Genomic DNA, 27,664 nt, shown 5'->3' on the forward strand with positions numbered 1-27,664 from the left:
CCCCAGGTGACCACCATCCTTCCTCCTACCAGCATAGATGACCTTTACCCTTTACCTGTTTTTTTACTTTCTATAAATAAGTCATGAGACTGGAGCTCTTGCTTGACTCATGTCTGTGCGGTTTATCCACATTGTTACAAGTAGTGACTTCTCATTCATTCTCATTGCTGTAGAACAGAGAGGTTGGCAGAGTATAACCTATGGGCCAAATTGAGCTTGTGAGCTAAGAATAGTTTTTAAGCTTAAAGGATTATATATTAAAAAAAACCCCAGGCCAGGCGTGGTGGCTCACGCCTGGAATCCCAGCACTTTGGGTGGCCGAGGCAGGTGGATCACCTGAGGTCAGGAGTTCAAGACTAGCCTGGACAACATGGTGAAACCCTGTCTCTACTAAAAATACAAAAATTAGCCAGGTGTGGTGGCGGGCACCTGTGATCCCAGCTACTAGGGAGACTGAGGCAGGAGAATTGCTTGAACCCTGGAAGCGGAGGTCTGGGTGAGCTGAGATCGCGCCACTGCACTCCAGCCTGGGTGACAAAGAGAGACCCTAAAAAGAAAAACAAACCCAAAATTAAAAAATTAAACACCAGACAAAGAAGAATATGCAGCAAAGACTAAATGGCCAGTACAACCTAAAATATTTACTCTCTGGCCCTTTATGGAAAACATTTGCCAAGGTCTGCTGTTGAGCATTGACTTATGTGAATCTATCACTGCTTTCCCATTCTATCGCCAGTGGGCACTGGGTATTACCTTCCCTTTAAAATCAATTTATTATAACTGAGCATAATTATAATTAAAATCTTAAGAGTAATATATGCACATGGTCAAAATGGAAACACACAGAATGGCATGGAAGCAAGTCTAGTTGCTCAGGCCAGGCCTGCTCACAGAGATCAAGTAATTGCTCACAGCATTTTCTGTTTTGGAGATTTTTCTGTTTTGGCATGGTTGGGGCTGAGGGTCAGGTTTGGGTTGGGTTAGGCCTTCTCCACACCACACTTGTAAAAAATGTTACCCAAGTTTTCTTTTGATACTTCAATGATTTGAAAGTATTAGATATTTGGAATTTATTTTAGCATCAGGGTGATTTTGGGCTTCTTATCCAAGTCCCAGTAGCTCATGAGATTGTCTGGCTGTGAGTTATCAGTCAAGTCTGTGTTTTCTGACTGCCTTGAAGTCATTTAATTTGAAAGCGAATGTGTCCCATGGCACTCTGGGCTGGGCTGTCCAGTGAGACCACAGTGGTGAGCAAGTCATTGTATTGGACCCAGGATAGTGAGCCTTGGTGAGTTGAGGATGGTGAGCCTTGCTGGTCAAGCAGGCCAGGCATTTGAATGTTAAACACTTGGGAATATGCTTCTTGTTCACAAAGAACCATGCTTTCTCCCATTTTTGGGGACGTGGCAAGCGCTGTATCATGGAGACCTCAACGTGCAGTGGCTCAGACAAGACCATTTTTTCTGTTCTCGTTTAACCATCCCCATGTAGGAGTTGCTCTGATCTCTGAGGTCATCCAGAGACCCAGGGATTTCCATCTGTTTGCTCTGTTACTCCCTAGGCTGGTGTCTGTGTGTCATGATTGGGGTTGCCTCATCTCTATAGGTGTATTCCAGGCTGGGTGGGGAAAGGAGTGAGGAAGTGCAGGGCCGCGAATTTCCTTTTTAAAGGGTGTGGCTTGGAAATTGCATGCATCACTTTGGCTCATGTCCCAAAGTCTGGAAATGAGCCACGCAGGCACTGTCAGCTGCAAGAAGACTGGGAAAGGTAATCTCCGACCTTGTGTGTTGGGGGGTTCCATGAATAAAAGGAAGAAGGGGAGAAAGGAAACTAGAATTAGCCATTTTCTGTCACATCCTCTCTCTTTTTGGTTTGTTCTTCTGATAGGCACATTGTCACACAGAAATGTTTCTCTACTATACAGAAAGTAACACTGCAGTTGGGATGATAAGAGGTAACTGAAACTCGCACTCATGGCTGGGGCATGCAATAGGGAGTGGTGGGGACTGTGGCTCATTACAGAGCTTGAGCATGGGTTAGGGGGGCAGTGGCTCCTAATCTGTGACTGTCACTTATTACTCGGTGAGAATATCAACTTAGAGTTAACAGATTTGATTTCTCGAGAGAAGCTAGAAATCTAGATTTTTTTTTTTAAATGAGAAGTGTCTTGATTTTTTCAATCTTGGTTCGGTGTAAGAAATGCAGTGTGGACCAATCAATATTCGTGTGCAAGTTGCATTTGGCCTGTGGACCTTTGGTTGGTGCTCTCTACTCTAAAGGCTGCTATGAGCCAGGTGAGGTAGTGCCTGCACTACCTGTAATCCCTGTACTTTAGGAGGCTGAGGCAGGAGGATGGCTTGAGCCCAGGAGGTCGAGACCAGCCTGAGCAACTTAGCAAGACTCCATCTCTACAAAAAGAAAAAGAAACAACAACAAAAAATAAAGGCTGCTATGCCAAAGGGAGATGGTGTTATCCCCTGACTGGCAGAGCTCAGGGATCTATCAACTTCATAAATGAGGAAATTGGGACTCGGCTTTTATACACTATGTTAGAAGTGTTGGCTCATCTTCTCTGGAGGGGAGTTTGGCATTATCAGTTAAAATTACAAATGCACACACTTTGACTCATCCAGTTTACTTCTGAGAATTTATCATTCAGAGAGATTGTACCTGTGCAGATTAACCCATGCGTGAGATTATTCACTGCAACCCTGCAGTAGCATAAGGCTAGAGGCAACCTGAATGTCCATCAAGAGGGGCATGGGTAAATAAGTGTTGGTGCATAGCCATACAGTGGAATGCTATACAGCATGAGAAAAATGAAGACAGTGTATATATTGGCTGTAACCATCTCCATAAAAGATTGCTAAGTGAAGAACCAAACCACGTGCAGAACAGTGCGTATAGTATGTGACTATGTTAAAAAGAAAAAGTAATATAGTGTGCGTGTATATGTGCACTTTTATATACACACGATATTTTTGCAAGGTTCATGAGAAACTGATAACGTTGCTTGCTTCTGGGGAGTTGAGTGTAAGACAGAAGGGAGGAGACATTTTATTCTAGAATCGTGTATCTTTTGAAGTTTGAGACATGAAAATGTTTTACCCATTCAAAACATAAATAAAATTAAGATAAAAGACAAGAAAGACTAGCGAGGCTCTGAGAGGGCGTGGGTTTCCCAGGCATCACACAGCAGCTAGGGGCTAGAATCAGCATCCCTGTTTGTGCCTCCCAGCACCGCATCTTGTTACCCCAGCAATCTTACCATGCTGCTAGTTTTTGATCTTAGAGGCTGTTCAGAAGAACTTCTACCTTGTTAACTAGCAAGCTGGAATTTATTTTACCAACTGATATAGTTAATTGGGTTTCTTGCAGGAGCTGCTGTTTTTCTTGGCCTCAATAATAACCGCCCCGAGGCAACACCCTCTTCTGAAGGATCTTGGGTTCCCAGATACACCTCTGATTATATTTGCAGTTACTTTGCAGTTCATCGAGCAGACCTGGGCTGGTTTCCCTTAGGTTTACTTCATCACCTGAGCATTGCCAGTGACTCAGGGGCCAGGTGCTGCCCTGAGTGTTTTTGGAATTCCGGGGACTTGGAGGGTCTCTTTGCTACTTCACCTTCCTCCTGTGGCACCAGGAAAAATAATGATTCCTTGGCTGCAGAAAGCAGGGTGACAAATGCAGGCCCTTTGTGGAGCGAGGCAGACAGCCTTTCTGGTTCTCTGGCAGAGGTGCTGTTTAAATGACATTTTTCTTGAAGATTAGAGAGCTGTTGAGAGCTGCCTTGGGACTCGAGCCTGGTAATTAGCTCTTTACCTGTGTCCTGAGGATTCTCAGCACAGTAGCTTGTCAAGGGAGCTTGGGAGAGGATGTACTGTGTTCTCACCCAGGATGAATAAAAACCTTCTCCTTGTTTAAACAAAACGAGAAATCCCGGTGTCTGGGGATCGTCCTGTCACCTTACATCTCCCTAGTTCAGTAGGATCCAGCACGGAGCATGACTGATCACTTAAATCCTATGTGTTAGGTTGGCTGCAGGGAACTGAGACCTTAAATAACAACGGTTTAAGCAAGACGGAAGTGTATTTCCCTCTCATATACAAGCGCAGAAATAAGTATCCAGAACTGGTATGGCAGCTCCTCTCGGCAAAACCCTCTTTGTTTCCAGTTCCTTCCAGCTCACCATCATTCCTAAGGTGTGGGTCTCTCTTCATGGTCCAAGATAGAGTCCCAGATGTGCCTCCCACATTCCAGGTAGCAGGAAATGGAAAAGAGCAAGGGGATCACTTGAGCCCAGGAGTTCGAGGCTGCACCATTACACTCTAGTCTGGGCAGTAGAACATGACCCTGTCTCTTAAAAAAAAAAACACTACACTTCCCAGGTTCCTTTGCAGCTAAGCATGGCCAGAAAGCTAATGCCACATCTCACATCTTTGTTGTGTTTGTGTGTGTGTGTGTTTTAAGAGACGAGGTCTTGCTCTGTAACCCAGACTGGAGTGCAGTGGTGCAATCACAGCTCACTGCAGCCTCGAACTCCTACGCTCAAGCCGTCCTCCCACCTCAGCCTCCTGAGTAGCAGGAACTCCAGGTGCACCACCATGCATCCTACCCTGCTAAGTTTTATTTTCCCTCTTGTTAGCGTATGATCCTTTGCTCCCTAAGGCCACTTTCCAAGAAGTTGCATGTAGTACCCCACAATATCCCATTTCCTGAACTTATTATGTTAACTTGGGTTCCCTCTAAAAGTGGAAGCTGATAATAAGGGCTTGAATGCAGGTAATTTATTTTGGAAATGTATTCAAAGGAAGTGGAATGGGGCAACTGGGAAGAGGAAGCAGGAGAGGAGGGAAGAATGAATCCAAGGCTGCATGACCCAGGTGGTTACCACTGTAGGCCTTGGGATTCCCTCCTGCTGAGACTGCTTCCAGGAGCAGAGTGAAACACACCTCAGGACTGTTCACCAAAGACACGGATGAGGGGAGTATTTACTCCGTCTGCCAAACCCCATTGGTCAAGGGTTGCTCTCCAGGATGTTGAATCCCTTGCACTCATGGTTTTGAGCTGAACAGGCTCCTGCAGAGACTCTGTGGGGGTTGGGGGGGTGGGTAGGAGGTGCAGTAGAGGTACTTGGGGGCTCCACATGTGCCCAACTTCTTACAGCAAGAGCCAGGGCAAAAAGATGGACTGATAGAAAGTGAGATGGAGCATTAGCTTTATGGCCATGCTTACCTGCAAAGGAACTTGGGAAACATAGTTGTTTTTTTTTTTTTTTTTTTTTTTTTCCCGAAAGAGGGCCTTGCTTTATCACCCAGGCTGGAGTGCAGGGGTGCAAGCCTAGCTTACTGCAGCTTCCAACTCCTGGGCTCAAGTGATCCTCCCACCTCAGCCTCCTGAGTTTCTGGGACTATAGGTGTGCACCACCATGTACCATACATACCCTGCTAATTTTTATTTTTTAATCTTTATTTTTGTAGAGAAGGAGTCTCACTATGTCGCCTACGCTGGTCTCAAACTCTTGGCCTCAAGGGATCCTCCTGCCTCAGCTTCCTAAAGTACTGGGATGGACATGTGGTTTTTATTCACAGTGGCCACAAGTTTGGCAAAAGCCAGGGGATTGATTACTGTTGCAGGGATGTTGGAGAACAAATGGCAGACTCTGGCACACCGTGATCTTTATTCTACCCATTCATTATGATTGATCATGGGAAGGAATTCCGCAATTGTTTGACAGTGTCTGCCATGGGTATGGTGGTGGAGAGGTTTTGTGTTGAGAGTCTGCTATTCTTGACCCTTGGTATTTGTAGCACTCACAATTCATGAGGGTTGAGTAAAAAAATTTTAAAAATTAGAGTGAAATGGGATAAGACCCATCTGAAGGTGGTACTTGGCTTATCCTGAGCTATGCTCACCTCTGGTGCTCTCTCTGGTTGTCTTTTATATTTTCAACAGTCTTGAATTGCAAACCTACTATGTGCACAGCTGGCATGTGCATAGGTAGGAAGAAAGGCTACAATGAAGAGACCATGTTTCCCAAACTTTGTTTTTTTTAATATATTACCTTCATTACCTTTAATATATTACCTTTTTAAATGTATTAGCTTCATATAATATATAATATATATTTGGCCATATCTACAGTATTCTCTGGCTATTTTAAAAAATTTAATACCTATTTTAAAAAATCAACTCAATTTTTACTTAAATGTGTTTATTTTAAAAGCAGACTCTATCACTACCACAAATAGAAAGCCAGTATCACTTGCCATAAATAGCCAGAAACCTTCAAAATAAAGACAATGAAACAAAGCAATGATCTTAAATTCCAGCTAGATACCGCGGCTTGCCAAAGGCTCTCAGACAGAGACCTGCTGTCTCCCGTCTAACAAGGGCCATTAGCCAAATGTTAGAGACTCATTAGCAGAGATGGAGGCTTCCTCTCTTTATGAGAAGGATTGCAGGAGAATTAAGAAAGGAATAGCCTTCTAATGGTGGGATTCCACGTTCCTGAAAACGTTTTTGTAAATGGTCTTCCACATTGCTGGGAGGACTTGGGAAAAGGCTGTGGAGGGCTTTGAATGCCGAGCTAAAGGGATTGTTGCATTTGTTGCATTTGCAGAAAAGCCCTTGGGATACCTTTTGGGGGGTTATTTAGGGGTACAGGAGTAGTTTCTGCAGCAGAATATACTGATGAATAGGGCGTCCCTGTCCCCCAGTGGGTGGGAAATTCCCATTTAGGCAAAAACTCCCTCTTTGGTCCAGCGATTGGCAAGAGGCAGGCATAAGCCTCTGATCCCCTGCGCCCAGGCCTGTCTTTGAACAGGCACTGAATAGCATCCATTCCTCATGAGATGTCCTGCACTGCTCGAGCTCCTGAGAGCTCTTGGATTAAAAAAAAAAAAAAAACTCGAGTTGGCACCACATCCAAGTGGCATGTGGCGCGGGCGGGTGCAGTTGGATTATTTTTATTTATGATAGCTGATTCACAATCATCTCCATGGCAATGGGGGAGCTAAAGGCGGAGGGAAGGAGGGAGTCGTCACATTATTAAATGACCCAATGAAAGAATAAAAACCCTCCAACACATCAGGGATTAATTTAACACTGTGGCCTTGCCTGGCAGGTCATTACCCATCCCTGCTACAGATGTTGGCACTTCCACTTCCAGAGTGTTCTGCGCAGAGCATGGCTCATCTGTTTGCATTTGAATGTCATTCTTCGCTCAAACAGTCAGATGCCGGGGGTCAGGAGGGCCACTGGTGACCTCATCTGGAGATGTTCTCCACACAGAATACTCAGGAACCTATTCATGGTGCCCTTTTGAACACACAAACATCTCTATTTATATTTGTCTGTATATATGTAATTCTGTTTTTTATACTAACTTGAATAGATACAAAATCATCTTTATAAATTACACTTAAGGAATAAAACCGTACAATGAATACCCATGTACCTACTACTTAGTTAAGAAAAATAGTGCCCTTTTGAACACACATATATCTCTATTTATCTCTCTCTATATATGTAATTCTGTTGTTTAAATACTAACTTGAATAGATACAAAATCATCTTTATAAATTACACCTAAAGAATAAAACCATACAATGAATACCCATGTACCTACTACTTAGTTAAGAAAAACAGGCCGGGTGTGGTGGTTCATGCCTGTAATCCCAGCACTTTGGGTGGCCGAGGTGGGAGGATCTCTTGAGTCCAGGAGTTCAAGACCAACCCAGGCAACACAGTGAAACCTCATCTGTACAAAAAATACAAAAATTAGCTGGGCATGGTTGCTCATGCCTGTAGTCCCAGCTACTTGGGAGGCTGAGGTGAGAGGATCTCTTGAGCCTGGGAGGTTGAGGATGCAGTGATCCGTGATCAAAACCACTGCACACAGCCTTGGTGACAGAGTGAGATCCTGTCTCAAAAACAGAAAAGAAAATATTATTTCTTTTACATAGGGTAAAAGGGTGATGTACATACAGTAACAGCATATCTCGATTTCCCCTGACATCCCAATTTTCTCTTGTTGTCACTAAGACAACTAAGGCTAGAGTGCAGTGGTGCGATCTTGGCTCACTGCAAGCTCTGTCTCCCGAGTTCAAGTGATTCTCCCGCCTCAGCTTCCCGAATAGCCTGGATTACAGGCACACACCACCACACAGGCTAATTTTTGTATTTTTGTAGAGATGGGGTTTCACCATGTTGGTCAGGCTGGTCTTGAACTTCTGACCGCAGGTGATCCACCCACCTTGGCCTCCCAAAGTGCTGGGATTAAAGGCTTGAGCCAGTGTGCCTGGACTCTCCTCTACTTTTAAGCGCCCTCTGTGTTCTTCCCCAGTCTCATTCCCTCTCCCCTCAGAAAGAACCTCTCTCCTGAATTCTGTGTTTGTCATTCCTTTGCTGCTCTGTTTGCTCCCTAAATAATACATTATTTTCTTGGGTCTCTTCGTGAGTGGTGTGTAAGTGAAGTTGTACTCTGGGTGTCCTTTGGTGCTGCCCCTCTTTCACTAAACATTGCATTTGGGAGACTCTTTCACACTGAAATGTGTAGCAGTGATTCACCCCTTTCTACAGCTGTATGCTCTTCCATTCTAGGAATGTTCCAGGATTTATCCGTTTTACAGCTGACATTTGGGTTGTTGCCTGTCCTTTGCTCCGATCAACAAGGCTGCTGTGAACATTTTTGTATGTGTATCCCAACACAGACAGGCCTGAATCCTCCAGGTTCAGTGTCTACAATGGCTGAGTCATATGCTCACTGCATCTTCAACTTTGCCAGATGGTGACAAACTGTTTTCCAAAGTGGTTGTCCAGGTTGATCCCCCCTCTGGCGACACAGAGGTGTTCCGACCATGGTGCATTGTTGTCAATGCTCGTTGCCAGACTATTCAGACATTGAGTGCTGCCTGCGACTGTCATTCAGTGCCCAACTTGGGTTCATTTGGGGAAGAACCCCAAAGAGAACAGGCTGCATTCCCCAATATTAATTTCGCGGTAATACAGCTGACATTTTGATCTACATCTGCCTTACATCTTTGTCTATTTTAGTTGGTTGAGAACTTGGGTGCCTCCTAAGGGCGACCTAAAGACCACTAGCTATGCCGTCTCTGATAACTTAAATGCTCACGGCCTCTCATTCACCTGAGATGGGAAGATTACTTGAGCCCAAGAGGTCAAGGTTGCAGTGAGCTATGATGACGCTACTGCATTCCAGCCTGGGTGATGGAGTGAGATCAGACCCTGTCTCCCAAAAAATGAAAAAAATAGCCTAAGGATTCCAAGGATGCAAAATAACAAAATTACAATAATCCCCAAAGCTAGGAAGGTGGGACATGGTTAACTTACCATCTGTTCGACTCCCACTCATCTTTCAAAACCCACTTCAGAATTATCTTTTGTCTGAGCAACTTTACCCAACTTCCTCATTCAAAGCCCCGTCCCAAACCCAGCTAACCCGGAACGTGGGCTGGAGTTTTCTCTCCTTCCACGGAGCTCTGTGATCACCCCAGCTCACAGCTCACTCCAGATTCTGAATTCCTAGGATTTGTTTGTTGATTCAGCTTTTTTTTGTTATTTAATCATATTCTGTTAGCCCATTGTGGAGTGTAAGTCTGGCTTTCTTAATTTGAGGTCATCTTAGGTTTTCTTCTTCGTAGGACCAGTGCAGTGTTTTGCCCTAGCTCATTCTTTCAGGAAGTTATTGGTAGCACCCATTATGTGTCAGGCCTGATGATCATGGCTGAGGAATCAAAGAAACTGAGTCCCTTGCCCTTGATGGAGACATGCTTTTCAGGAGAAATGCAAGAAATAAATGAGAGTGATCTGATGTGGCTTTGATGGGAGGAATATCCAGATTATTAAGGAGAGTTTCTTTGAATGAAGAAGTTGGGTAAAGCTGCTCAAACAAAAGATAATTCTGAAGTGGGTTTTGAAAGGTGAGTGGGAGTTGAACAGATGGTAAGTTGACTATGTCCCACCTTCCTAGCTTTGGAGATTATTGTAATTTTGTTATCTTGCATCCTTGGAAACCTTTGGCTAATGTGTTTTTTTTGGGAGACAGGGTCTCACTCTGTTGCCCAGGCTGGAGTGTGGTGGTGTGATCACAGTTCACTGCAGCCTTGACCTCCTGGGCTCAAGTAATCTCCCCATCTCAGCCTCCTGAATAGCTGGCACTACAGGTACATGCCACCATGCCTGGCTAATTTTTTATGTTTTTGTAGAAATGGGGTCTCCCTATGTTGTGCAGTCTGGTCTTGAACTCCTGGGCTTAAGCAATCCTCCTGCCTCAGCCTCTCAAAGTGCTGGGATTAAAGGTGTGAGCCACTGTGCCCAGCCTAAAATTATTTTTAAAGGTAAATACTAATGAAAATTGACAAACATCTTCTCAGTATCCATTGGTGTTTGACTCTGGCCACTAGAGCATTAGAAATTAGTTGGGAAATCAGTGCCAGTGGTGCCTTTTATTCATTCCTTTGTTTATTTAAATATATAGTTTACATCTGTTGGATATTTGAATAAAGGATAAGGAAAAACAGACAAACCCTATTCTTAGAACTGTGACTGCCCTGGCTTCAGTTCTGACCTCGAAGCGGTCAGACGACTCCAGCTGGTGACAGCAGCTGGTCTCTGCACCACAGAGGTGTGTCTCTGAGCATTTTTCAGCCATTTAGATCAGACCGTGGGTCTGATCACAGTGACCAGAACTGCAGAGAGTTGTTTTGGGCATTTGGCTAATTAGAACAAAGCCATCAGGTGAAAGGAACTATCCATCCCGGACTTTGTTCTAATAATCATTAGATGAGATTTCTGACGAGTAGGCCATGGGCTGTGCTTGATTTCAGGCATCTCAATGCTGTCTGGGGGTGTCCGTCAAGGCTGAATGGCTGGAGTGGAGTTGGGAATGAGAGGATGCTTTTTCTCCATGGGGTAACTTTGAGAGTGCATTTGTGTGGGTGTGAGTCCCTCGTGCCTTTGGGGGCTGCCTGTCTGTTAAGCAGTGCTTGCCTGTGCCCTTGGCCTTGACCTGACCCTTGTTGGTGTGGCTGTCAGTCAAATGGCGGAAGCGCTGGCGTCTCCCCTGACAGCTGGTGCAGTAACAACTGTCAGCGCCGGTGAAGTCAGCTTGCTTTCCAAGAGGCACATGTAATGTTTAAGTCTGAAGAGAGGAATTGATTGAGGGTTTGGACTGTTGAAAGATAGGCAGGGAGAGGTGCAGCCCTTCCCGGCAATCCAATTTGGGCATAACTTTGGATTCTAATCGAACAGTCTTTCATCACACTGTCTTACCACATGCGATTTTAACGTAGAGGTTGCGAGTCAGAAGGCTATGAGCTGGATTTGTGGGTACCGTGGGTTGAATTGTGTCCACCAAAACATATGTCCACTAATACTTGTGAACATGACCTAATTGGGAAAGAGTGTCTTTGCATATGTGGTCAAGTTAGGATGTGGTCATTAGGGTGGGCCCTAATCACATATGACTGGTGTCCTTAGATGAAGAGGGAGAACAGGCCGGGCACGATGGCTCATGCCTGTAGTCCCAGCACTTTGGGAGGCTGAGGCAGGTGGATTACAAGGTCAGGAGTTCAAGACCAGCCTGGCCAACATGGTGAAACCCCGTCTCTACTAAAAATACAAAAATTAGCTGGGCGTGGTGGTGGGCTCCTGTAATCCCAGCTACTCAGGAGGCTGAGGCTGGAGAATCACTTGAACCTGGGAGGCGGAGGTTGCAGTGAGCCAAGATCGTGCCATTGCACTCCAGTGTGGGCAACAGGAGCAAGACTCTGTCTCAAAAAAAAAAAGATGAAGAGGGAGAACACACACACACACACACACACACACACACACACACACACACACACGGGAAGGCCATGTGAAGATGCAGCAGAGATTGGAGTGACGTGCCTACATGCCAGGGAACACCAAGGGTTTCCAGCGACCCCAGAGGCAAAGAGAAAGGCATAGAACCTCTCCAGAGCCTTTGGAGGGAGCAGGGTCCTACCCACACCTTGGTCTTGGACTTCTGGCCCCCAGGACTATGAGAGAATAAATTTCTGTTGTTATAAGCCATCCCATTTGTGGTAATTTGTTGTGGCAGCTCTGGGGAGCTAACAACGATGTTAAAAAAAGTTGGACAAATGGCTACTGTTTAAAAACAGAAATTTTATGTGAAAGCCTGGATTTTTGGCATCTCTAGAAAAATCAGATCTATTCACAGAGGGCCAACATTCTCCAATGGGAAAAGTCTGGAACTCTGCAGTGTGCCCAAGTCACCACCACTTCCAGTTGTCCTAAAACCAGCCTGCTTCTCCCAGTTGTGTTTTGTGTCAAGACTCTCTAGGTTTCTAAGCTTGCAGCCGCTTGTTTCGTGATAGATCTGGGATGGAAGCGTTGGAAAGAGCCTATCTCTGGCTTTCTGGTTTCTAGAGCAGAGGTTAGCAAACTACAGCCGGTGGGTCAAATGTGGCACTCTATGTGTTTTGATAGACAAAGTTTTATTGAAAAGCAGCCATGCCTATTCATATACATATTGTCTACGGTTGCTTTCGCACCGTAACCCCAGGGTTGAGAAGCTTCAATAGAAACCATTTGGCCTGTAAGGTGGAAAACATGTACTTTCTAGCCCTTTACAGAAAGACTGTGCTGACCCTTATTCTGGAGAATCAAGAAATCCAGATTTTTATGTGAATTCTCCTTGTTTTTAAGTGAGGACAACAAACTCATATTGGTTTTTAATTTCAAAAATTTAACTGTCAATCAAGGTCATCTTTCCATGTCAAAAATGGGAATCTCCATCTTTTTTTTTAAAGATAAATGGAGTAATATGAGTCATTCAACCAATTTTTTATTAATGGGTATGCAGGCAGTTATAAGTTTATATAAACTAGTGAAGGCTGGCTAGGTATTGAGCATTGAGCTTCTTTTTGGGGATGGGGTGGGAATGAGCGAGTGGGGTGTTTAACCCAGAGTTTAGAAAGCCAGCAGACTATGCCATTATTTTTATCAAATGTTCATGTTTGGTTTTTAAAGGCAAGATATGAAACACTGGCCTTCCCTGTCCATGGAAGGCTCTGCAAGAAAAAACAGAACTTAAAAATGCAGCAGAAAATAATTGTTTTGGTTGTAAGGAGGTAGCTTTTGTTGCTCAAGGTGGTGAACCCTGGAAAGAGTGACTGAGAGAAACTCTTGAATTTCCCTCTCTGAAGACCCTCTAAGAGGCAATAACTCTGCCCAGGTTGGATGTAACCCAGTGAGGGAAGATCTGTTTGGCCACCTCTGCTCCAGCACAAATGGCTCCCTCTAGCCCGGCACTGAGAAAGCTTCTGTGTCTACCTTGCCCAACAGGAAGAAGTGCCATGCTGGGTACAGACAGGGGTCATTGGTAGTGGAGGTATTTGGGCATTTAACCATACCTTTGCCATCCCTGGATTAGAGACCAGGAGCTGGGTCAGCTGATCACATGTCCTTCTGAGCTCCAGGGTCCTCATCTGTGATTGGCTGACTCCATTAGTCTATACAAGGCCATTGCCAGGTAGGTCCATCCCAGGCTATAGGGCTGTTTGAAGGGTATGCATAGAAAAATAAATGCAGCAGGCCTGAGACTGTTATCCCTAGAAAGGCCTGCGTACAGGGTTGACCTTTGGCTGGTGTTTGGGAGCTTGGCACTTGGACTATTCCCCGAATAAGTGTGTGTCGTGGTTCCTAGACTGTACAAACCATGTGACTTATGGTGAACACTTGCTTTCCTTCTGGGAATCTGGAATATGGGTACATGCTAGGCAGAGGGGTCTATGTGACTAGTCCCCAGTACAAACCCTGGGCACTGAGTCTCTGATGGGCTTCCCTGGACAGAAACAGCATGCATATGTTGCTGTGTTTTTCTTGCTGGAAGAAGAGTGTGCTTTGTGTGACCCTCATGGGAGGAAGAGAGAATATAAGGAAGCTGGTGCATGGATTTCTACAAAATCTGCCTGTGTCTTTTCCCTTGTTGATCCTGTTGTATATCTTTTTGCTGTAATAAGCCTTAGTCTTAAGTCCAACCAAATGCTGAGCTCCATGAGATCTTCTAGTGAATCACTAAACATATGAGAGTGGTCTTGAGAAACCCTCTAACAAGATGGTTCATTGTAAACTCAATTCCACCATTAAAACACTTCAGAGTCCCTGCCTTGATGAAGATGATAATGATACATATATCAGTGATTATATTAATAACTAACACTTAAATTACACAATGTGCCAGGTGCTGTTTTAACACTCTACATAGATTGACTCATTTCATTCTCACAACCATCCTTAGAGGTAGGTATTACTTTTATCCCTCAGTTTACAGATGAGAAAACTGAGACACAGAGAGAGGAAGTGACCTGTCCTTCGTCACCCAGCTCATAGGTGGTGGAGCTGAGAATGAAACTCCCAGGCTGCGAATGGCAGACACTTGGGATCCTCCAAAAACGTAGGACTCTCCGTGGATTGGTAATTGGAGCCAGTGCCTTCTTGGAAACTAGCTTTAGTCTAAAGAAGTTAAATAAGGAGGATATTGAATGTTCCCAACACAAAGAAATAAATGTTTGAGATGATGGATATGCCAATTACCCTGATCTGATCACCATGCATTATTTGTATCAAAACTTCACTATGTACCCCATAAATATGTGCAATTATTATGTGACAATTAAATTAAAAAAAAAGTATTTTTTAAAAAGAGGCTAACTCAATTGGTCTTTGCCTTTTAACGGAGGGTGTATCAGTGAGAATAAGCTGGGATAACGAAGCATGTCAAAATGCCAATGGCTTAAAATAACAAGGTTTATTCCTTGCTCAATCTGAGTGTCCATCGCACCTGGCCATGGGCTGTGCTCCGTGCCTCCCTCCCCTGGACCTAGGCTGCCGGAGGAGCAGCCCGTCTTCACTTGCTGTGGGACGTCAGGGCGCTGGGAGCAGATGCTGCTGCTCCCCTACGCCGGGACAGCTCACGTCTCATTGGCCAGAGTAGTCACATGACCCCACCCAGGCACTGGGAAGCCAGGAAGTGAGACCTACTGTGCGTCCTCAGGGCAGATAGTACAACTCTTCGGTCAGCAGCACGGGGAATGCTCCAGCGAGGATTAGGAAGGAAACCAGACTTTTGATTTCCCTGACTCCAGACTTTGCGGGAAGAATGCTCATTGAAGGAAGATTTGGGAGTTGAGAGGAGGGGGTAGGAGTGAGCTGATTATTATCAAAGGCAGAAGTGAGAAAACGGGGGGCTGATAGTTAAGTCCTTTCAGAGCAAATGAAAGTGATTTCCATGACAACAATTCAATTAGCGACATGAAGTTCTCTGTGAGGGAACGCTGGGGAATTACCACACAATGAACCCTAAGCATTTTGGCCTTGGGGTGGAGAGGGGTGAGAAAGGCCCCAGCAGGGGACCCCCAGCGGTTCCTGGATACAGGGCATGCCTCCCTAGTGGGAAGAGTCACCCCTTCCAGCACCCAGGGGAGGGAGGAGGGAAGAGGTTGGCAGAAATAAGCAAATGCGGAGTGGGTGTGAGCAGGAATGGGCCAGGGCAGGCAGGGAAGCCCGGGGACTGGGGCGGGCGATTGAGGAACCTGTGTTTTGCTTCTGAGGTGGGTTGGCTTGGGATGTGGGTTGCTTGGTAGGGTTGGAGAATAGATGTTGAAGTGTTTCCCCACAGAATTAAAATTCAGACATGGGTGGTGGCGGGAGAAAGTGGGAAGGAGGCCACAGGATGTGGTGGAAAAAAACCAGGCTTCGAAAGCCCACCCCGGTGGCTTTGAATCAGTTTTCCCCTCTTGCTTTCTGTGTTTGAGCTTAAGTTCCCTTAGCCTCAATTTTCTTGACCATAAAACAGAGCTCAGTTTGCCAGTTAGCAGAGCGAGGGTGAGCACTGCATCACGTAGCGTAATATTGGGCACACAGAAGGTGCTCTCTACAATGTCCCTCTACTCCCCTCCCTTGGATTAGGGATGAGGGTAAAGTGATTTCATCTCAGGTGCAAACTCTGAAGCTTCAGCAATGCCTCCCTGGGACCTGTGTTAAGAAGACTTTTGAGGTCGGGCGCGGTGGCTCACGCCTGTAATCCCAGCGCTTTGGGTGGCCGAGGTGGGCGGATCACGAGGTCAGGAGATCGAGACCATCCTGGCTAACACGGTGAAACCCCGTCTCTACTAAATATACAAAAAATTAGCCGGGCGAGGTGGCAGACGCCTGTAGTCCCAGCTACTCGGGAGGCTGAGGCAGGAGAATGGCGTGAACCCGGGAGGCAGAGCTTGCACTGAGCCGAGATCGCGCCATTGCACTCCAGCCTGGGCAACACAGGGAGACTCCGTCTCAAAAAAAAAAAAAAAAAAAAAAAGAGACTTTTGAAGCTTGGTGAGAGTGTGCTCCAATTGCTTATTGGTGCCTGTCACGGACATGGAAGTGGTGTTGTGTGCATCACATTTGCCATCCTTGGTTTGGCCTGTCTTTCCCATCTGAGCTTGCCTTCTTACTACACCCTTCTGTAAACCCTTTGCTGCACTCACTGCCCAGCTCCCTGCCCCCTGCGATGCTGGATGCCGTGTGCTGCCTGCCTGCCTCTGTGCCCTGGTGCCCCCGCCTTTCCTGGCCTGGGACACTCTCCCTCACTCCTCAGCTCATCCAGGCTTGTCCTCTTCTGCAAGGATCAGTTCAGACTGCCCTGCAGGGAAGCTCCTCCAACCCACCCCTGCCCTAACCATTCCACAACCAAAGGATGCCATCTGTTTCTGACTTCTCATAACACTCTCCGCGTCTTCCATGGCCTGCACACACATCTCATGGCACCTCATGTGGGCACTGGTGTCCTTTCCTCATGCCTATTGCTGACCTCTTAGTGACTGTGAGGCCCAAGGGCAGCTATGTTGTCCCCTCCCCTTTGTTGGGGACAAAGGGAATATGATTTTGTGATTTAATTGGCAGAGCTTGGATGTGGCAATCAGAGCTCCTAGCTAGGGCTCCCGGTGCTGCTGCTTGGGGATGTGTGACTGTCCCTAAATCTTTTGACCTCTCTGAGCCTCAGATTCCTCTTCTAATAACACAGAGTCACTGGGAGCACGCAGGGAGATGTGTGTGCCTGGTGCATTCTGAGCTCTGGGTGCATAGTAAGCACTTGGCTTTAATACCTGGTAGTGTTCTCTTTCTTTCCTTCCTGGCCCTGGTTCCTTGAACAACCATTCCAATGTGGTCCTTGCATCTTTCTTTGGGACGGCCCTCCAAGTATTTGTTGGGAGGCCAAGTGGTACAGCCCGAGAGCTTGGTGCAGGAGAAAGAGGATATTCTGTTCACTCATGGAAAGACCCAAAGTTCATGGGAACCCCAGCATCAAAGGCAGCCCCACTTTAGGCAGTAGCTGTGTTCGTGCACAACTGTATGCAATTTCAATTTGATTAGCTTTAACATGAGCCCCCTTTTACAAGTCCTAGGGGACTTGCCAATTAACGATCTGTTTGGCAAATCCTTTTGTAAAATGCAGAGTCACCAAATTGTTCTGCTTTGTGGTTCTGGATTCATATATATTAGGTTTTCTTCAAGTAGGTACTATTTTAGCAGTGAAACCTCCTTATATTCTAGCCAAGTTTTTGAGCCTCAGTAGTCAAAATTGCTATTTATTTAAATCCGTTGAATATGTATTATATTCCGGAAAGCTATTTTCAACTCATGAAAATTAAGTGAGAAAACTGGAGTTACCAGGGTCCGTCTTCTGTTCCTGCTGTGTACCCGACTCTCGCTGGCGGTCCTGGCAGATGTTCAGCTGTCCTTGATAAAGGAACAGGAGTGCTAAAAACCAGGAAGATGCTGAGAACAAGTAATCTGGCCCGGGAAACATGTAATTACCATGAGTGCCAGTCTCTGTAATGAAGCGTTGCTAGGGCCAAGTCCAGAGCATAAATTACCAGGGAAGGGGGCAAGGTAAGATGTCGCGTCCAACAATTTAGCCTCCGAGTAGCTTCCGGCAGCTGTCCTGTAATGCGTCTTGTCTGGTGCAGACCAAGGCAGATGCATTCCAGTGCATTCCACCTCAAAGGGAGATAAGCATGGAAGGAGTCAAGTGAGACTGTTGGTCTGTCTGCCACTCCCTCTGGAGAGATACTAGGAGTTTCAGTAGTGTTTGCTTGTTGTCGCAGAATCCTAGATTTCCAAGACAGACTTTGAGATCAACCCTCTCATTTTACAGATAAAGGAATCGAGGTCCAGGAAGGGGAGTAGAATTACCAAAGCCTCCAAGTGAGTCAGTAGCCATGGTTGGTACTTGAACTTCCATCCTTTGACTTGGTTTACCTTTGCTACCCCACTCAGTTCTACCCCAGGATGGCCAGAGGAGACCAGGCTTGACTGACAGCCCTGTTTCCTAGGGGATGTCACTGTCTAGGTAGAGGTAAGAGATTTTTCCTTCTATGGTAGGTGATTTTTTGTCTTATTATTTGTTTAGTGAATTTTTCTGCATAGATGTACATGTGCATAGCTCAAAATTCAAAAGGGATACACTGATAATTCAGTCTCTCTTCCTCCTACACCTGTTCCCCAGCCTCCCTCACCTCCCTCCCAGATGCAGCCAGTGTTACATGAATCTTTGCAGAGATTTTTCTATGCATGTATGAGCCATCACCTATTTTTGATTCATTCACTCGTTCAGCAACTATTTGTTGAGCACTGTGCATGTGCTGGGCTCTGCTGTAGGCACGGAGCTGTAGCAGTGGACAGAACAAAGACCCCGCTGCCGTGGAGCAGGGGTTAGACCGCAAAGATCTCTCTTCCTCCCCCTGCTCCCTTCTCATACCCCCAGTTCTGTGCTTTTGTTAAACCTGAACTTTATATCTTCAAGGGTCTTCCATGCCAGTTTGCGTAGCATTGTCTCTTTTTAATGATGGTGTTGCATTTCATCACGTGGATATACCATAGTTTCTTTTGCCAGTATCTGGTGGATAGACATTCAAATCGCTTCTGCGTTTTTTAAATTTGCTGTTATAAACGATGCTGCAGTGTTCTTGTATACATTTCCTTTTGCACTTGTGAGAGTAGATCTGACAATTTATTGGCCAATGTAGCTAAAATGTCCAGAGAAGTGGACAGGCAGGGCCATATTCAGGTGCACAAACCATGTCATTTGGACCTGGTCTGTGAGTCCTGCTTTGCTCTGTGTTGGCTTTATTTTCAGAGATAAGAAGGCTTATTAAGTCCTTATTCTATTATATTAACTACACACCTACAATGTGCCACATGTCTTAGATGCTGGAGATATAGCAGGAAGAAAACACACCCAAATCCTGGCCCGCATGGAGCTGACATTGTAAGATACCCCACACCATCAGTCAAAGGTTTGTATTCTCCCAGGTTGGAGGGAAAAAGAAAACCTCCTTCCTCCCCATAGTAACAAGTCTCAGGATTGGATCTCATTGGACCAACTTGTGTCATGTGACAATCTCTGACCCAATCGTTTTGGCTGAGGGCAGGAGTACAATAAACTGATTGGTCAGGCCAGGGCCTCTGGAACCAGAGGGTGGAGTTAACCTTCCTAAGAACCGGGTGGACTGAGGTTGAGTGAGGGATTTCCGCAAAAATGAAGAGTGAAGATTTCCTGGCTGGCACTAATGTTAGCTACAATGGTAGATAGAGTCAGAGGCAAAGACATAGCTAAAGGAACTACAGGAAAGAGCCAGAAGGGAGAGAGGAAGCCAGAGCTGCGTGGTCGTGGCTCAGCGTCCAGGCCCCAGTGAGTAGTCCTGGGCACTCCCAGCTGAAGCCTCCCTTTATTTTGCTGAGCTCTGGGCATCCATCCAGCGCTGGACTGAGCCAGTGAGAGAGGGGATTCACACCATTCAAGCATGATGTGGAGATTTCAAAGCACATGGTGAAATTTCTTTCCCAAAGTGAGTCAGACCCAGTGTTCACCAGGTGAGGCCACCTGGGCACAGGTGGTTCCCACAGAAGGAGTCCTAGTTCCCTTGGGGCTGCTCCCAGGTCTCCTAGCCCCCACCCATACCCCAGATCCCTGGTAGCAACATGAGGGAGACCCCAGGTCTGGCCGCTGCCCCATCATACTCCAGGGCCTGGCCTGGGGCGTCGCCAAGTGGCCAGGGGGCAAAGCCTTTCCCAGCAATTGAGCAGGGCCTGGGGAGGTAGAGGAGAACCTGGGGTGGTGGGGGGCATCATTTAACATTAGAGAAGGTAAACATCCTTGACAGGGAGTTTTAAGGTGCTTTCTGCGCCTAGACACCCTGTGCAAGGGTAAGAGAGGCAAGAGCATTTCACTCAGGGCCTATTTACTGAGGACCAGCCATGGGAAACAACCATGCTCAATTCCCCATTAACTCGAAATGAATCATCCTCATATGTTTATCGAGGTCACCCTAGCGCCAGGTACTTTACATGTATACCTTTCATCCTCACCACAGCCTTCTAAGGTAGGGATTATTTTATCTTTGTTTGGCGGATGAGAAGAGAGAAGCACAGAGAAGTTAATTCACTTGCCCAAGATCACACAGCCAGTAGCGGGAGAACCAGCACATAATCCCAGGCATTCTGCCTCCGGAACTCATGCTCTTGGGTACAGCCTTCTTCTGCCTCTGTGTGTCAGGGAGAGCACTGGCACAGAACTAAGCCCTGCTGCTTGCTCTGACACCAAGTAACTGAATGATCATGGGCAACTGTCATTGAATAGTGCCGTGCCTCAGTTTCTACATATAGAGAATGGGATACCAGCCTGACTCTGGGTTCTTCAAGGATCTGGTGAAGTATTTGGCAGGAACACCTTTTGGTGGGAAAATATAATAAAATAATAAATATTAGTATAATAAAATAATAAATATTAGTTTTATATCACTATAATAAGTTACCACCAATTTAGTGGATTAAAACAACAGAGATAAATTATTTTATATAATAGTTCTGGAGGTCAGAAGCCTGCAGTCAGTTTCACTGGGCTAAAATGAAGGTGTCAGCAGGGCTGTGTTCCTTCTGAGGCTCTAGGAGAGAATTCCTTTTTTTTTTGTTTTGAGATGAGGTCTCACTCTGTCGCCCAGGCTGGAGTGCAGTGGGACAATCCTGGCTCACTGCAACCTCTGCCTCCCGGGTTCAAGTGCTTCTCCTGCCTCAGCCTACCGAGTAGCTGGGACTACAGGTGTGCGCCACCACACCCAGCTAATTTTTTACTTTTAGTAGAGACAAGGTTTCACCATGTTGGCCAGACTGGTCTCACACTCCTGACCTCAGGTGATCCACCTGCCTCGGCCTCCCTAAGTGCTGGGATTACAGGCGTGAGCCACCAGGTCTGGCCAGAATTCCTCTTTTTTTTTCAGCTTTCTGGAGGCTGCTTGCATTCCTTGGCTCATGGTTCCTTCCTCCATTGTTGAGGCCAGCAGGGTAGCATCTTCAAATCAGCCTCCCTCTCCATCTCTCTCTGTCTCTGTCTATCTCCCCGGCCTTGCCCCGACCTTTTCCTCCCTCCCTCCTCTGCTTCTGTGGTCCCGTCTCCTCTGATTTGGACCTCCCACCACCCTCTTATAAGAACCCTTGTGATGACATCATGCCCACCTGGACAATACAGGATCATCTCCCATCTCAAGATCCTTAATTTAATCATATCTGCAAAGTCCCTTTTACCATGTAAGGTAACATCTTCACAGGTTCTGGGAATTGGGACGTGGGCATCTTTTGGGGGAGGCATTTAATTCTGTCTACTACAGTACACATAATTTAAATTATTTCATTCTCTAGCACCTAAGTAACTATTTTTAAAGGTACCATTTCCAAGCTTTTAAAGCACATGTAGATCAATACTCAGATGAAAACAAAAAGGGCCTTAATCTCCCTGCCCAAATAACCTCAAGGGATGAATTTTTTCTGTTTTGACATTTAAACAGAAGATGCAAGTAATATTAGTAGAAGGACAAAAAACGCAAACCACAGAATGATGCAAAACAAAAATGAAACCTCCCTGCATAGTCTCTCCCCAAAGGTAACCACTTTACAGTTCTAGAGGATCGCTTCCAGAACAAACAAATGCACATGCCAGAATAAATGTATCTATTTATACCTTCCCTTCTAAAAAATACTAGGGAAGACACTACTTACACTATTATGCATCTTGCTTTTTTCACATTATTCTATACCTCTTAGATCTTTGTCCCAGCACATCACATAGAGATCCCTTTCTGTCTTTTTTTTGAGACAGGGTCTCACTCTGTCGCCCAGGCTGGAGTGCAATGGCGCGATCTCGGCTCACTGCAACCTCTGCCTCCCGGGTTCAAGCGATTCTCCTGCTTCAGTCTCCTGAGTAGCTGGGACTATAGGTGCCTGGTACCACCATGTTCAGCTAATTTTTTTGGTATTTTTAGTAGAGACGGGGTTTCACCATGTTGGCCAGGCTGGTCTTAAACTCCTGACTTCAGGTGATCCGCCCGCCTCGGCCTCCCAAAGTGCTGGGATTACAGGCGTGAGCCACCGCACCCGGCCTCTTTCTGTTTTAAAGAGCTGCCAGCTACACCTGTAATCCCAGCACTTTAGGAGGCTGAGGTGGGCGGATCACAAACTCAGGAGTTCAAGACCAGCCTAACCAACATGGTGAAACCCCGTCTCTACTAAAAATACAAAAATTAGCCGGGTGTGGTGGTGCACGCCTGTAATCCCAGCTACTCAGGAGGCTGAGGCAGGAGAATAGCTTGAATCCCCGAGGCAGAGGTTGCAGTGAGCCAACATCGCGCCACTGCACTCCAGCCTGGGCGACAGAGCAAGACTCCATCTCAAAAAAAAAAAAAAAGAGCTGCCAGCTTTGCAGCAGGGATGGTGCATCACTTATTCACTTACTTTTGTAACTCATCCCATATTGCTGGTTACTTTGGTTGTTTCCAGCTTTTTTGTTACTATGGGCATGCTGTGTGGGTATTCTTGGAATCACATCTAGGACCATGTTACGCTTCTATTTTTAGGTTTTTTTTCTTGGCATTTGGGGTAAAATAGTTTGTTGTTGTAGGGGGCTGTTCTGCACATCGTGGGATGTTCAGCAGCATCCTGGACTCCTCCCACTAGATGCCGGTACCACTCACTCCCCAAATTCGTGACAACCAGATATTGCCAGATGTCCCCCTGGGGGCAAAATCATCCCTGGTTGAGAACTTTTGTTTTAGGGGTATTCCTCACAGTGGGGTGCTGGGTGGGAGTTTTCTTGTAAATTTACCCCAGGCTGCTGATGGTAGTTGGCTGGTGGGCTGTGGCCAAGCTCAAAGGACAGGCGGGGCCATGCAGAGGCAGCAGGGGACTGTGGCTTGGGGTTGGCTGGTAGGCAACGCTGAGTTTTCTAAACCTTATTGCAAGGAGTTAAGCAGTTACCACACCTTGCCTATTCTTAAGAGAATTTGTCCAAGCTTTGATGGGCTTGACCTGGAGTGTTCTCAGCAATGTGTGTCTTGCACTTCTGGCTCAGGGGTTCTGACCCCTTCCTGGCTGAGGTGGGTTCTGAGTCCCATACTCTCTGCCAAAGGAATCTGAAGTATTTATGTATTTATAATAAGCAAACTCACACAAACACTGAACAATCTGGCCTTTAAAGAAGGTTCTTCTCTTCTTCCTAAAATGAAGATAGAATTGTTATTTCAAAAGTGGTGGCACAAGGCACCCTTCTGGTGCTTTCCTTGTGTTAACTTCTTTAATCTGCACAAGAACCCACCTGCCATGATCATCATCCCCATTTTACAGGAGAGAAAACTGAGGCTCAGGGAGTACACATGATTTGCTCCAGGTTGCATCACTCTTAAGTGGTGAAGCTGGGATTTGAAACCAGGAAGTCTAGTTCTGGCATGGGTTCTACCCACCCCTGTATTTGGAGGTCCACACTATTTCACAATGGAACCCAGACAGAGAATAACAATAGTGGCATGGATCACACACCTGCCACATGCTGGGCTGGTTCTAGCTGCATTACACGTGTTAGCACATTTACTTCTCAGAGCAGATGCATAAGTAGATACTTTCATCAGCCACACTTTGCAGACAGAGTCTGAGGCACAGAGACATCAAGTCACTTGACTGAGGTCACACAGCTAAGAAGTGGCCAAACATGGATCTGAGCCCAAGTGGCTCCAGGGTGCATGGGCTCAACCATGGGGCCACAGTGTCTCTGGACAGAGGGAAGCAGTGTTTCTAATGCTACAGCAGTCTCAAAAGTCCTCACCTTGGGAAGGTTTCCAAGGCTTTTGGACAATTTATCCCCTAGTCATGCTGCTGACATATCTGGGTGCTCTTCAATCCCCCAGTTATAATCCATCATGCTTTATGTCCCCCTTAAATCAAAGATATACCATGTCAACAAGAGGAAGCCTGGATATGCCGTGTGTGTTTTTCTAGTGGTGATTGTTTCTTCATTAGAGCCTACAAAGTCGGTATGTTTTAAAATCCAAAACTGGAACAAAATGAAAGCCGTCCGTGAATCTTGGCTGAGTTTGGGCCGTAATTCATTCAAGTAGCTCATTACGCATCGGAATTACCCAACTGCCGAAGCTTCTGAACAGCAGGCAATTCTAGAGCTTCAGTTTCAACTTTCTGCTCTTATTGATTTATGAAACCTTACTACCTTCAAAATCGTGAAATATTCCAGGCATGCAAAGAGGCACAGAGAATATTTTAATGAATATCGTGAACCCACCACCCAACCGAGGAAATAAAGCCTGACAGTTACAATCGATGCTCCTGTAGACTCCTCCCAGATTTCCTTCCTTCTCACTCTCCCTAGAGATTACCACTGCCTGAATTTAGCAATTTTTCTTAAGTTTGCTATCCATATATGTAATCATAAACTACATGAGGCATTGTGTGTGTTTAAAAACTTTATATAAATGGCATCTTGCTAAACATATCCTTCCGCAATGTGTTCATCTTGCCACGTTGGTGGGACTCGTCTGTGCTGATCTATATTGCTGTAGTTTATTTCACTGCTGCATAGTATTCTGGTATATGAATATATCACGGAATATTCATCTGTCCTCCTGCTGATGGGCATTTAGGCTGCTTGCTGTTTCTTGCCACGGTAAACAATACTATAGTGAGTGTCCTGGTACATCTCCTTGTGTACAAATGCAAAACTTCCTCCAGAGTGTATACTTATGATTGGAATCACTGGAGTTCAAGGCATGTATGGTAGACAGAATTAAAGGTACACATGCCCTGTGTAATCTCCAGGACCGTGGATATGAGGAATATCGCTCCTGAGACTGGATTGTGTTTTATGGCACAGTTGAATTTAAGATAGAGAGAGTGTTAAAGACAGGATAATTGTGTCTCCATACCACTGTAATCCTTCCCCGCCCCCCAGCCAATTCATACGTTGAAATGCTAATCCCCAATGCGGTGGCACTGGAAGGTGGGGACCTTAGGAAGTGATTAGATCATAAGGGTGAACCCCTCATGATGGGACTGGTGCCTTTATGAGAAGAGGTTAGGAAGGCTAGCTAACTCTCTCTCTGCCATGTGAGGACACAGTGAGAAGGTGGCCATCTGCAACCCAGAAGAAGGCCCTCACCAGAACCCGGCCAAGCTGACACCTAACCTTAGACTTTCAACCCTCCAGAATTGTGAGAAATAAGTCCCTGTTGTTTATGAGCCTTGAGTGTGTGGTACTTTGTTATAGCAACCTGAACTAACAAAGTGAGATTGTCCAGATGGGCATGATCTAATCACTGGAGCTCTTTAGATGAAAGTCTGTTGGCCAGAGACTGAGAAGTTAGAGGGGTTTGAAGTGCTAGAGGGAGATTCTCCATGCTGGCTCTGAAGATGGAGGGGGCATGTCACCAAGAATGTGGCTGGTGTCTAAGAGCTGAGAGCAGCCCCTGGCTGACAGTCAGCAAGGGCATGAGGATGTCAGTCCTCCAAGCGCAAGGACCTGTACTCTGCCAGCAACCTGAGTGATCTTGGAAGAGGATCCTGAGCTCCAGATGAGACCACACCTCAGGGCATGCCTTGACTTCATCCTTGCAAGAATCTGAGCAGAGAACCCAGACATGATGTGTCTGGACTTCTGACCTATGGGAACCATGAGACATATTTGCTTTTTTTAAAAAAAAAATTGTGGTGAAATATCCATAACATAAATGTGCCATTTGTAGAGGTACAGTTCAGTGGCCTTAAGTCTATCCACATGATTATGCAACCATCAGCACCATCTATCTCTAGAACCTTTTCATCTTCCCAAATTGAAACTCTGTCTGTATTAAAATTCACATTGTTTTAAGTTGCTAAGTTTGTGGTAATCCATAAATAGCAACAGATAACTAACACAATATCCAAAGCCATATTTTTTCTAACAAATTATTTTATCAGAGTAGTCTCACTCATTTGCCTATGGTGAGTATCACTATTCAAGAATTTCTAGGATACATTTATTACCAACATATCAGAGAAGAACTAAAATAGCTCAACCTTTGTTTCATTCTCCTGTGGAGGTTTCATGCAGGTAGTGACTTCAGAAAGAAATGGGAATAGTTTCTACCTAGATTAAACCTTCTAATTCTCCTCCCCCTCCCCCATTACATATATAATTTGTTGCTTAGAAACACCTTTATTTCCCATTTTATTTTAAAAATTGCAGTGACAGAATGGAAGGGAGGTGTTAGCTTGAAAGGTTTTACACACTGGAACAAATGTGAAATGTTTCCATTTCTCTGGTTTTGGAGCTGGTGGCCTACAGCCAGGGAAGATTTGGTTTGATTAAAAAAACATTTTGTACTGCATTGGTTGAGTTTGGTCATGAAAGTAAGGACTAGAAAGTGACTATAATGAGACAATGTAGCAGCTACAGATCTTCTGTTTGCGAGTGACAGAAACTCAACTCAAAACTGGCTTGCACAAAGAAAGAGATTGGCTCACAAAACTGCAGTATCTGGGAGGGACAGCTTCAGGTATGGCTAAATCCAAGGACTCAAATGAAGACATTAGGACTTGGTCTCTCTCCATTCCTTGCCTGTTTCCAGTTGGCCTCTTTCTCTGGCTACCCCTTCAGGAGTGACCTGTGACAATCCAAATTTATGTCATTCGTATAGCTGGTGATGAAAAGGAGGCTTCTCTTTCTCAGTCGGTTCAGCAGAAATGACAAGACTGAATCTCACTGGATTTCCTTGGATCATGTACCTGCCTCTGAACTCATTCAGTGGCTAGAAGTTTGCACAATGCTGATTGGTCAGGTCAGGGTCACATGACCACCCAAACCATGTGGGCTCAGAGTGGTTTCTCCAAGGAAAATTGAGGTGTTGTTAGCAAATGTATGGGGAATGGTTGCTGGATGTGCAAGAACAATGGATATTTAATTGAGCGAGGAGTTCTTAAGCCCAGGTCATGGGTTGGATTCTTTTGGGAGCTGGGGAGCTCAGTGCTATGGGGCTGGCTCCTTTCAACACATGCCATTGACATAATGGAGACATGGGGATAAATTGATGGCCAGGGATGTGGTACAGTCTCTCCCTGAGACATTGGCACAATTTGTCAGACTCCCTGTTCACCTGTGGTTGCTCACATGGACAAGAGGACCTGCTGCCCTTGTATTACTTTATTGAGTCAATTCTTAGTAAAGCGTATTGCAGCAGTTTTATTTAACTTTATTTTTTATTTCAACATTTAGATTCAGGGGGTACCTGTGCAGGTTTGTTAC

The 27,664-nt window shown here is 45.6% G+C and overlaps 1 protein-coding gene across 9 annotated transcripts in view; it reads left to right on the top strand.

Annotated features, from left to right (window-relative positions):
• TMEM132B (transmembrane protein 132B) overlaps positions 1 to 27,664 on the top strand; it is a 505,248-nt gene that overhangs the window by 117,550 nt on the left and 360,034 nt on the right. The window contains exons 1-2 of one of the 9 annotated variants that reach the window (XM_016924616.4): positions 15,372 to 15,620; positions 18,209 to 18,409. The exons of 5 other annotated variants lie outside the window; for them this stretch is intronic. Coding sequence is in view for 1 of the 4 variants with exons in the window: in XM_063785291.1 (XP_063641361.1) it covers positions 19,880 to 19,901 (22 nt within the window). In the remaining 3 variants the exon portion in view is untranslated. Of the gene's footprint in view, positions 1 to 15,371; positions 15,621 to 18,208; positions 18,410 to 19,522; positions 19,927 to 27,664 lie in introns of those variants that run through there. 3 more of the 9 variants (XM_016924617.4, XM_063785291.1, XM_054664705.2) reach the window with 3 other exon arrangements.

Source organism: Pan troglodytes, chromosome 10 (genome assembly GCF_028858775.2).
Source record: "Pan troglodytes isolate AG18354 chromosome 10, NHGRI_mPanTro3-v2.0_pri, whole genome shotgun sequence".
Lineage (NCBI taxonomy): Eukaryota > Metazoa > Chordata > Mammalia > Primates > Hominidae > Pan > Pan troglodytes.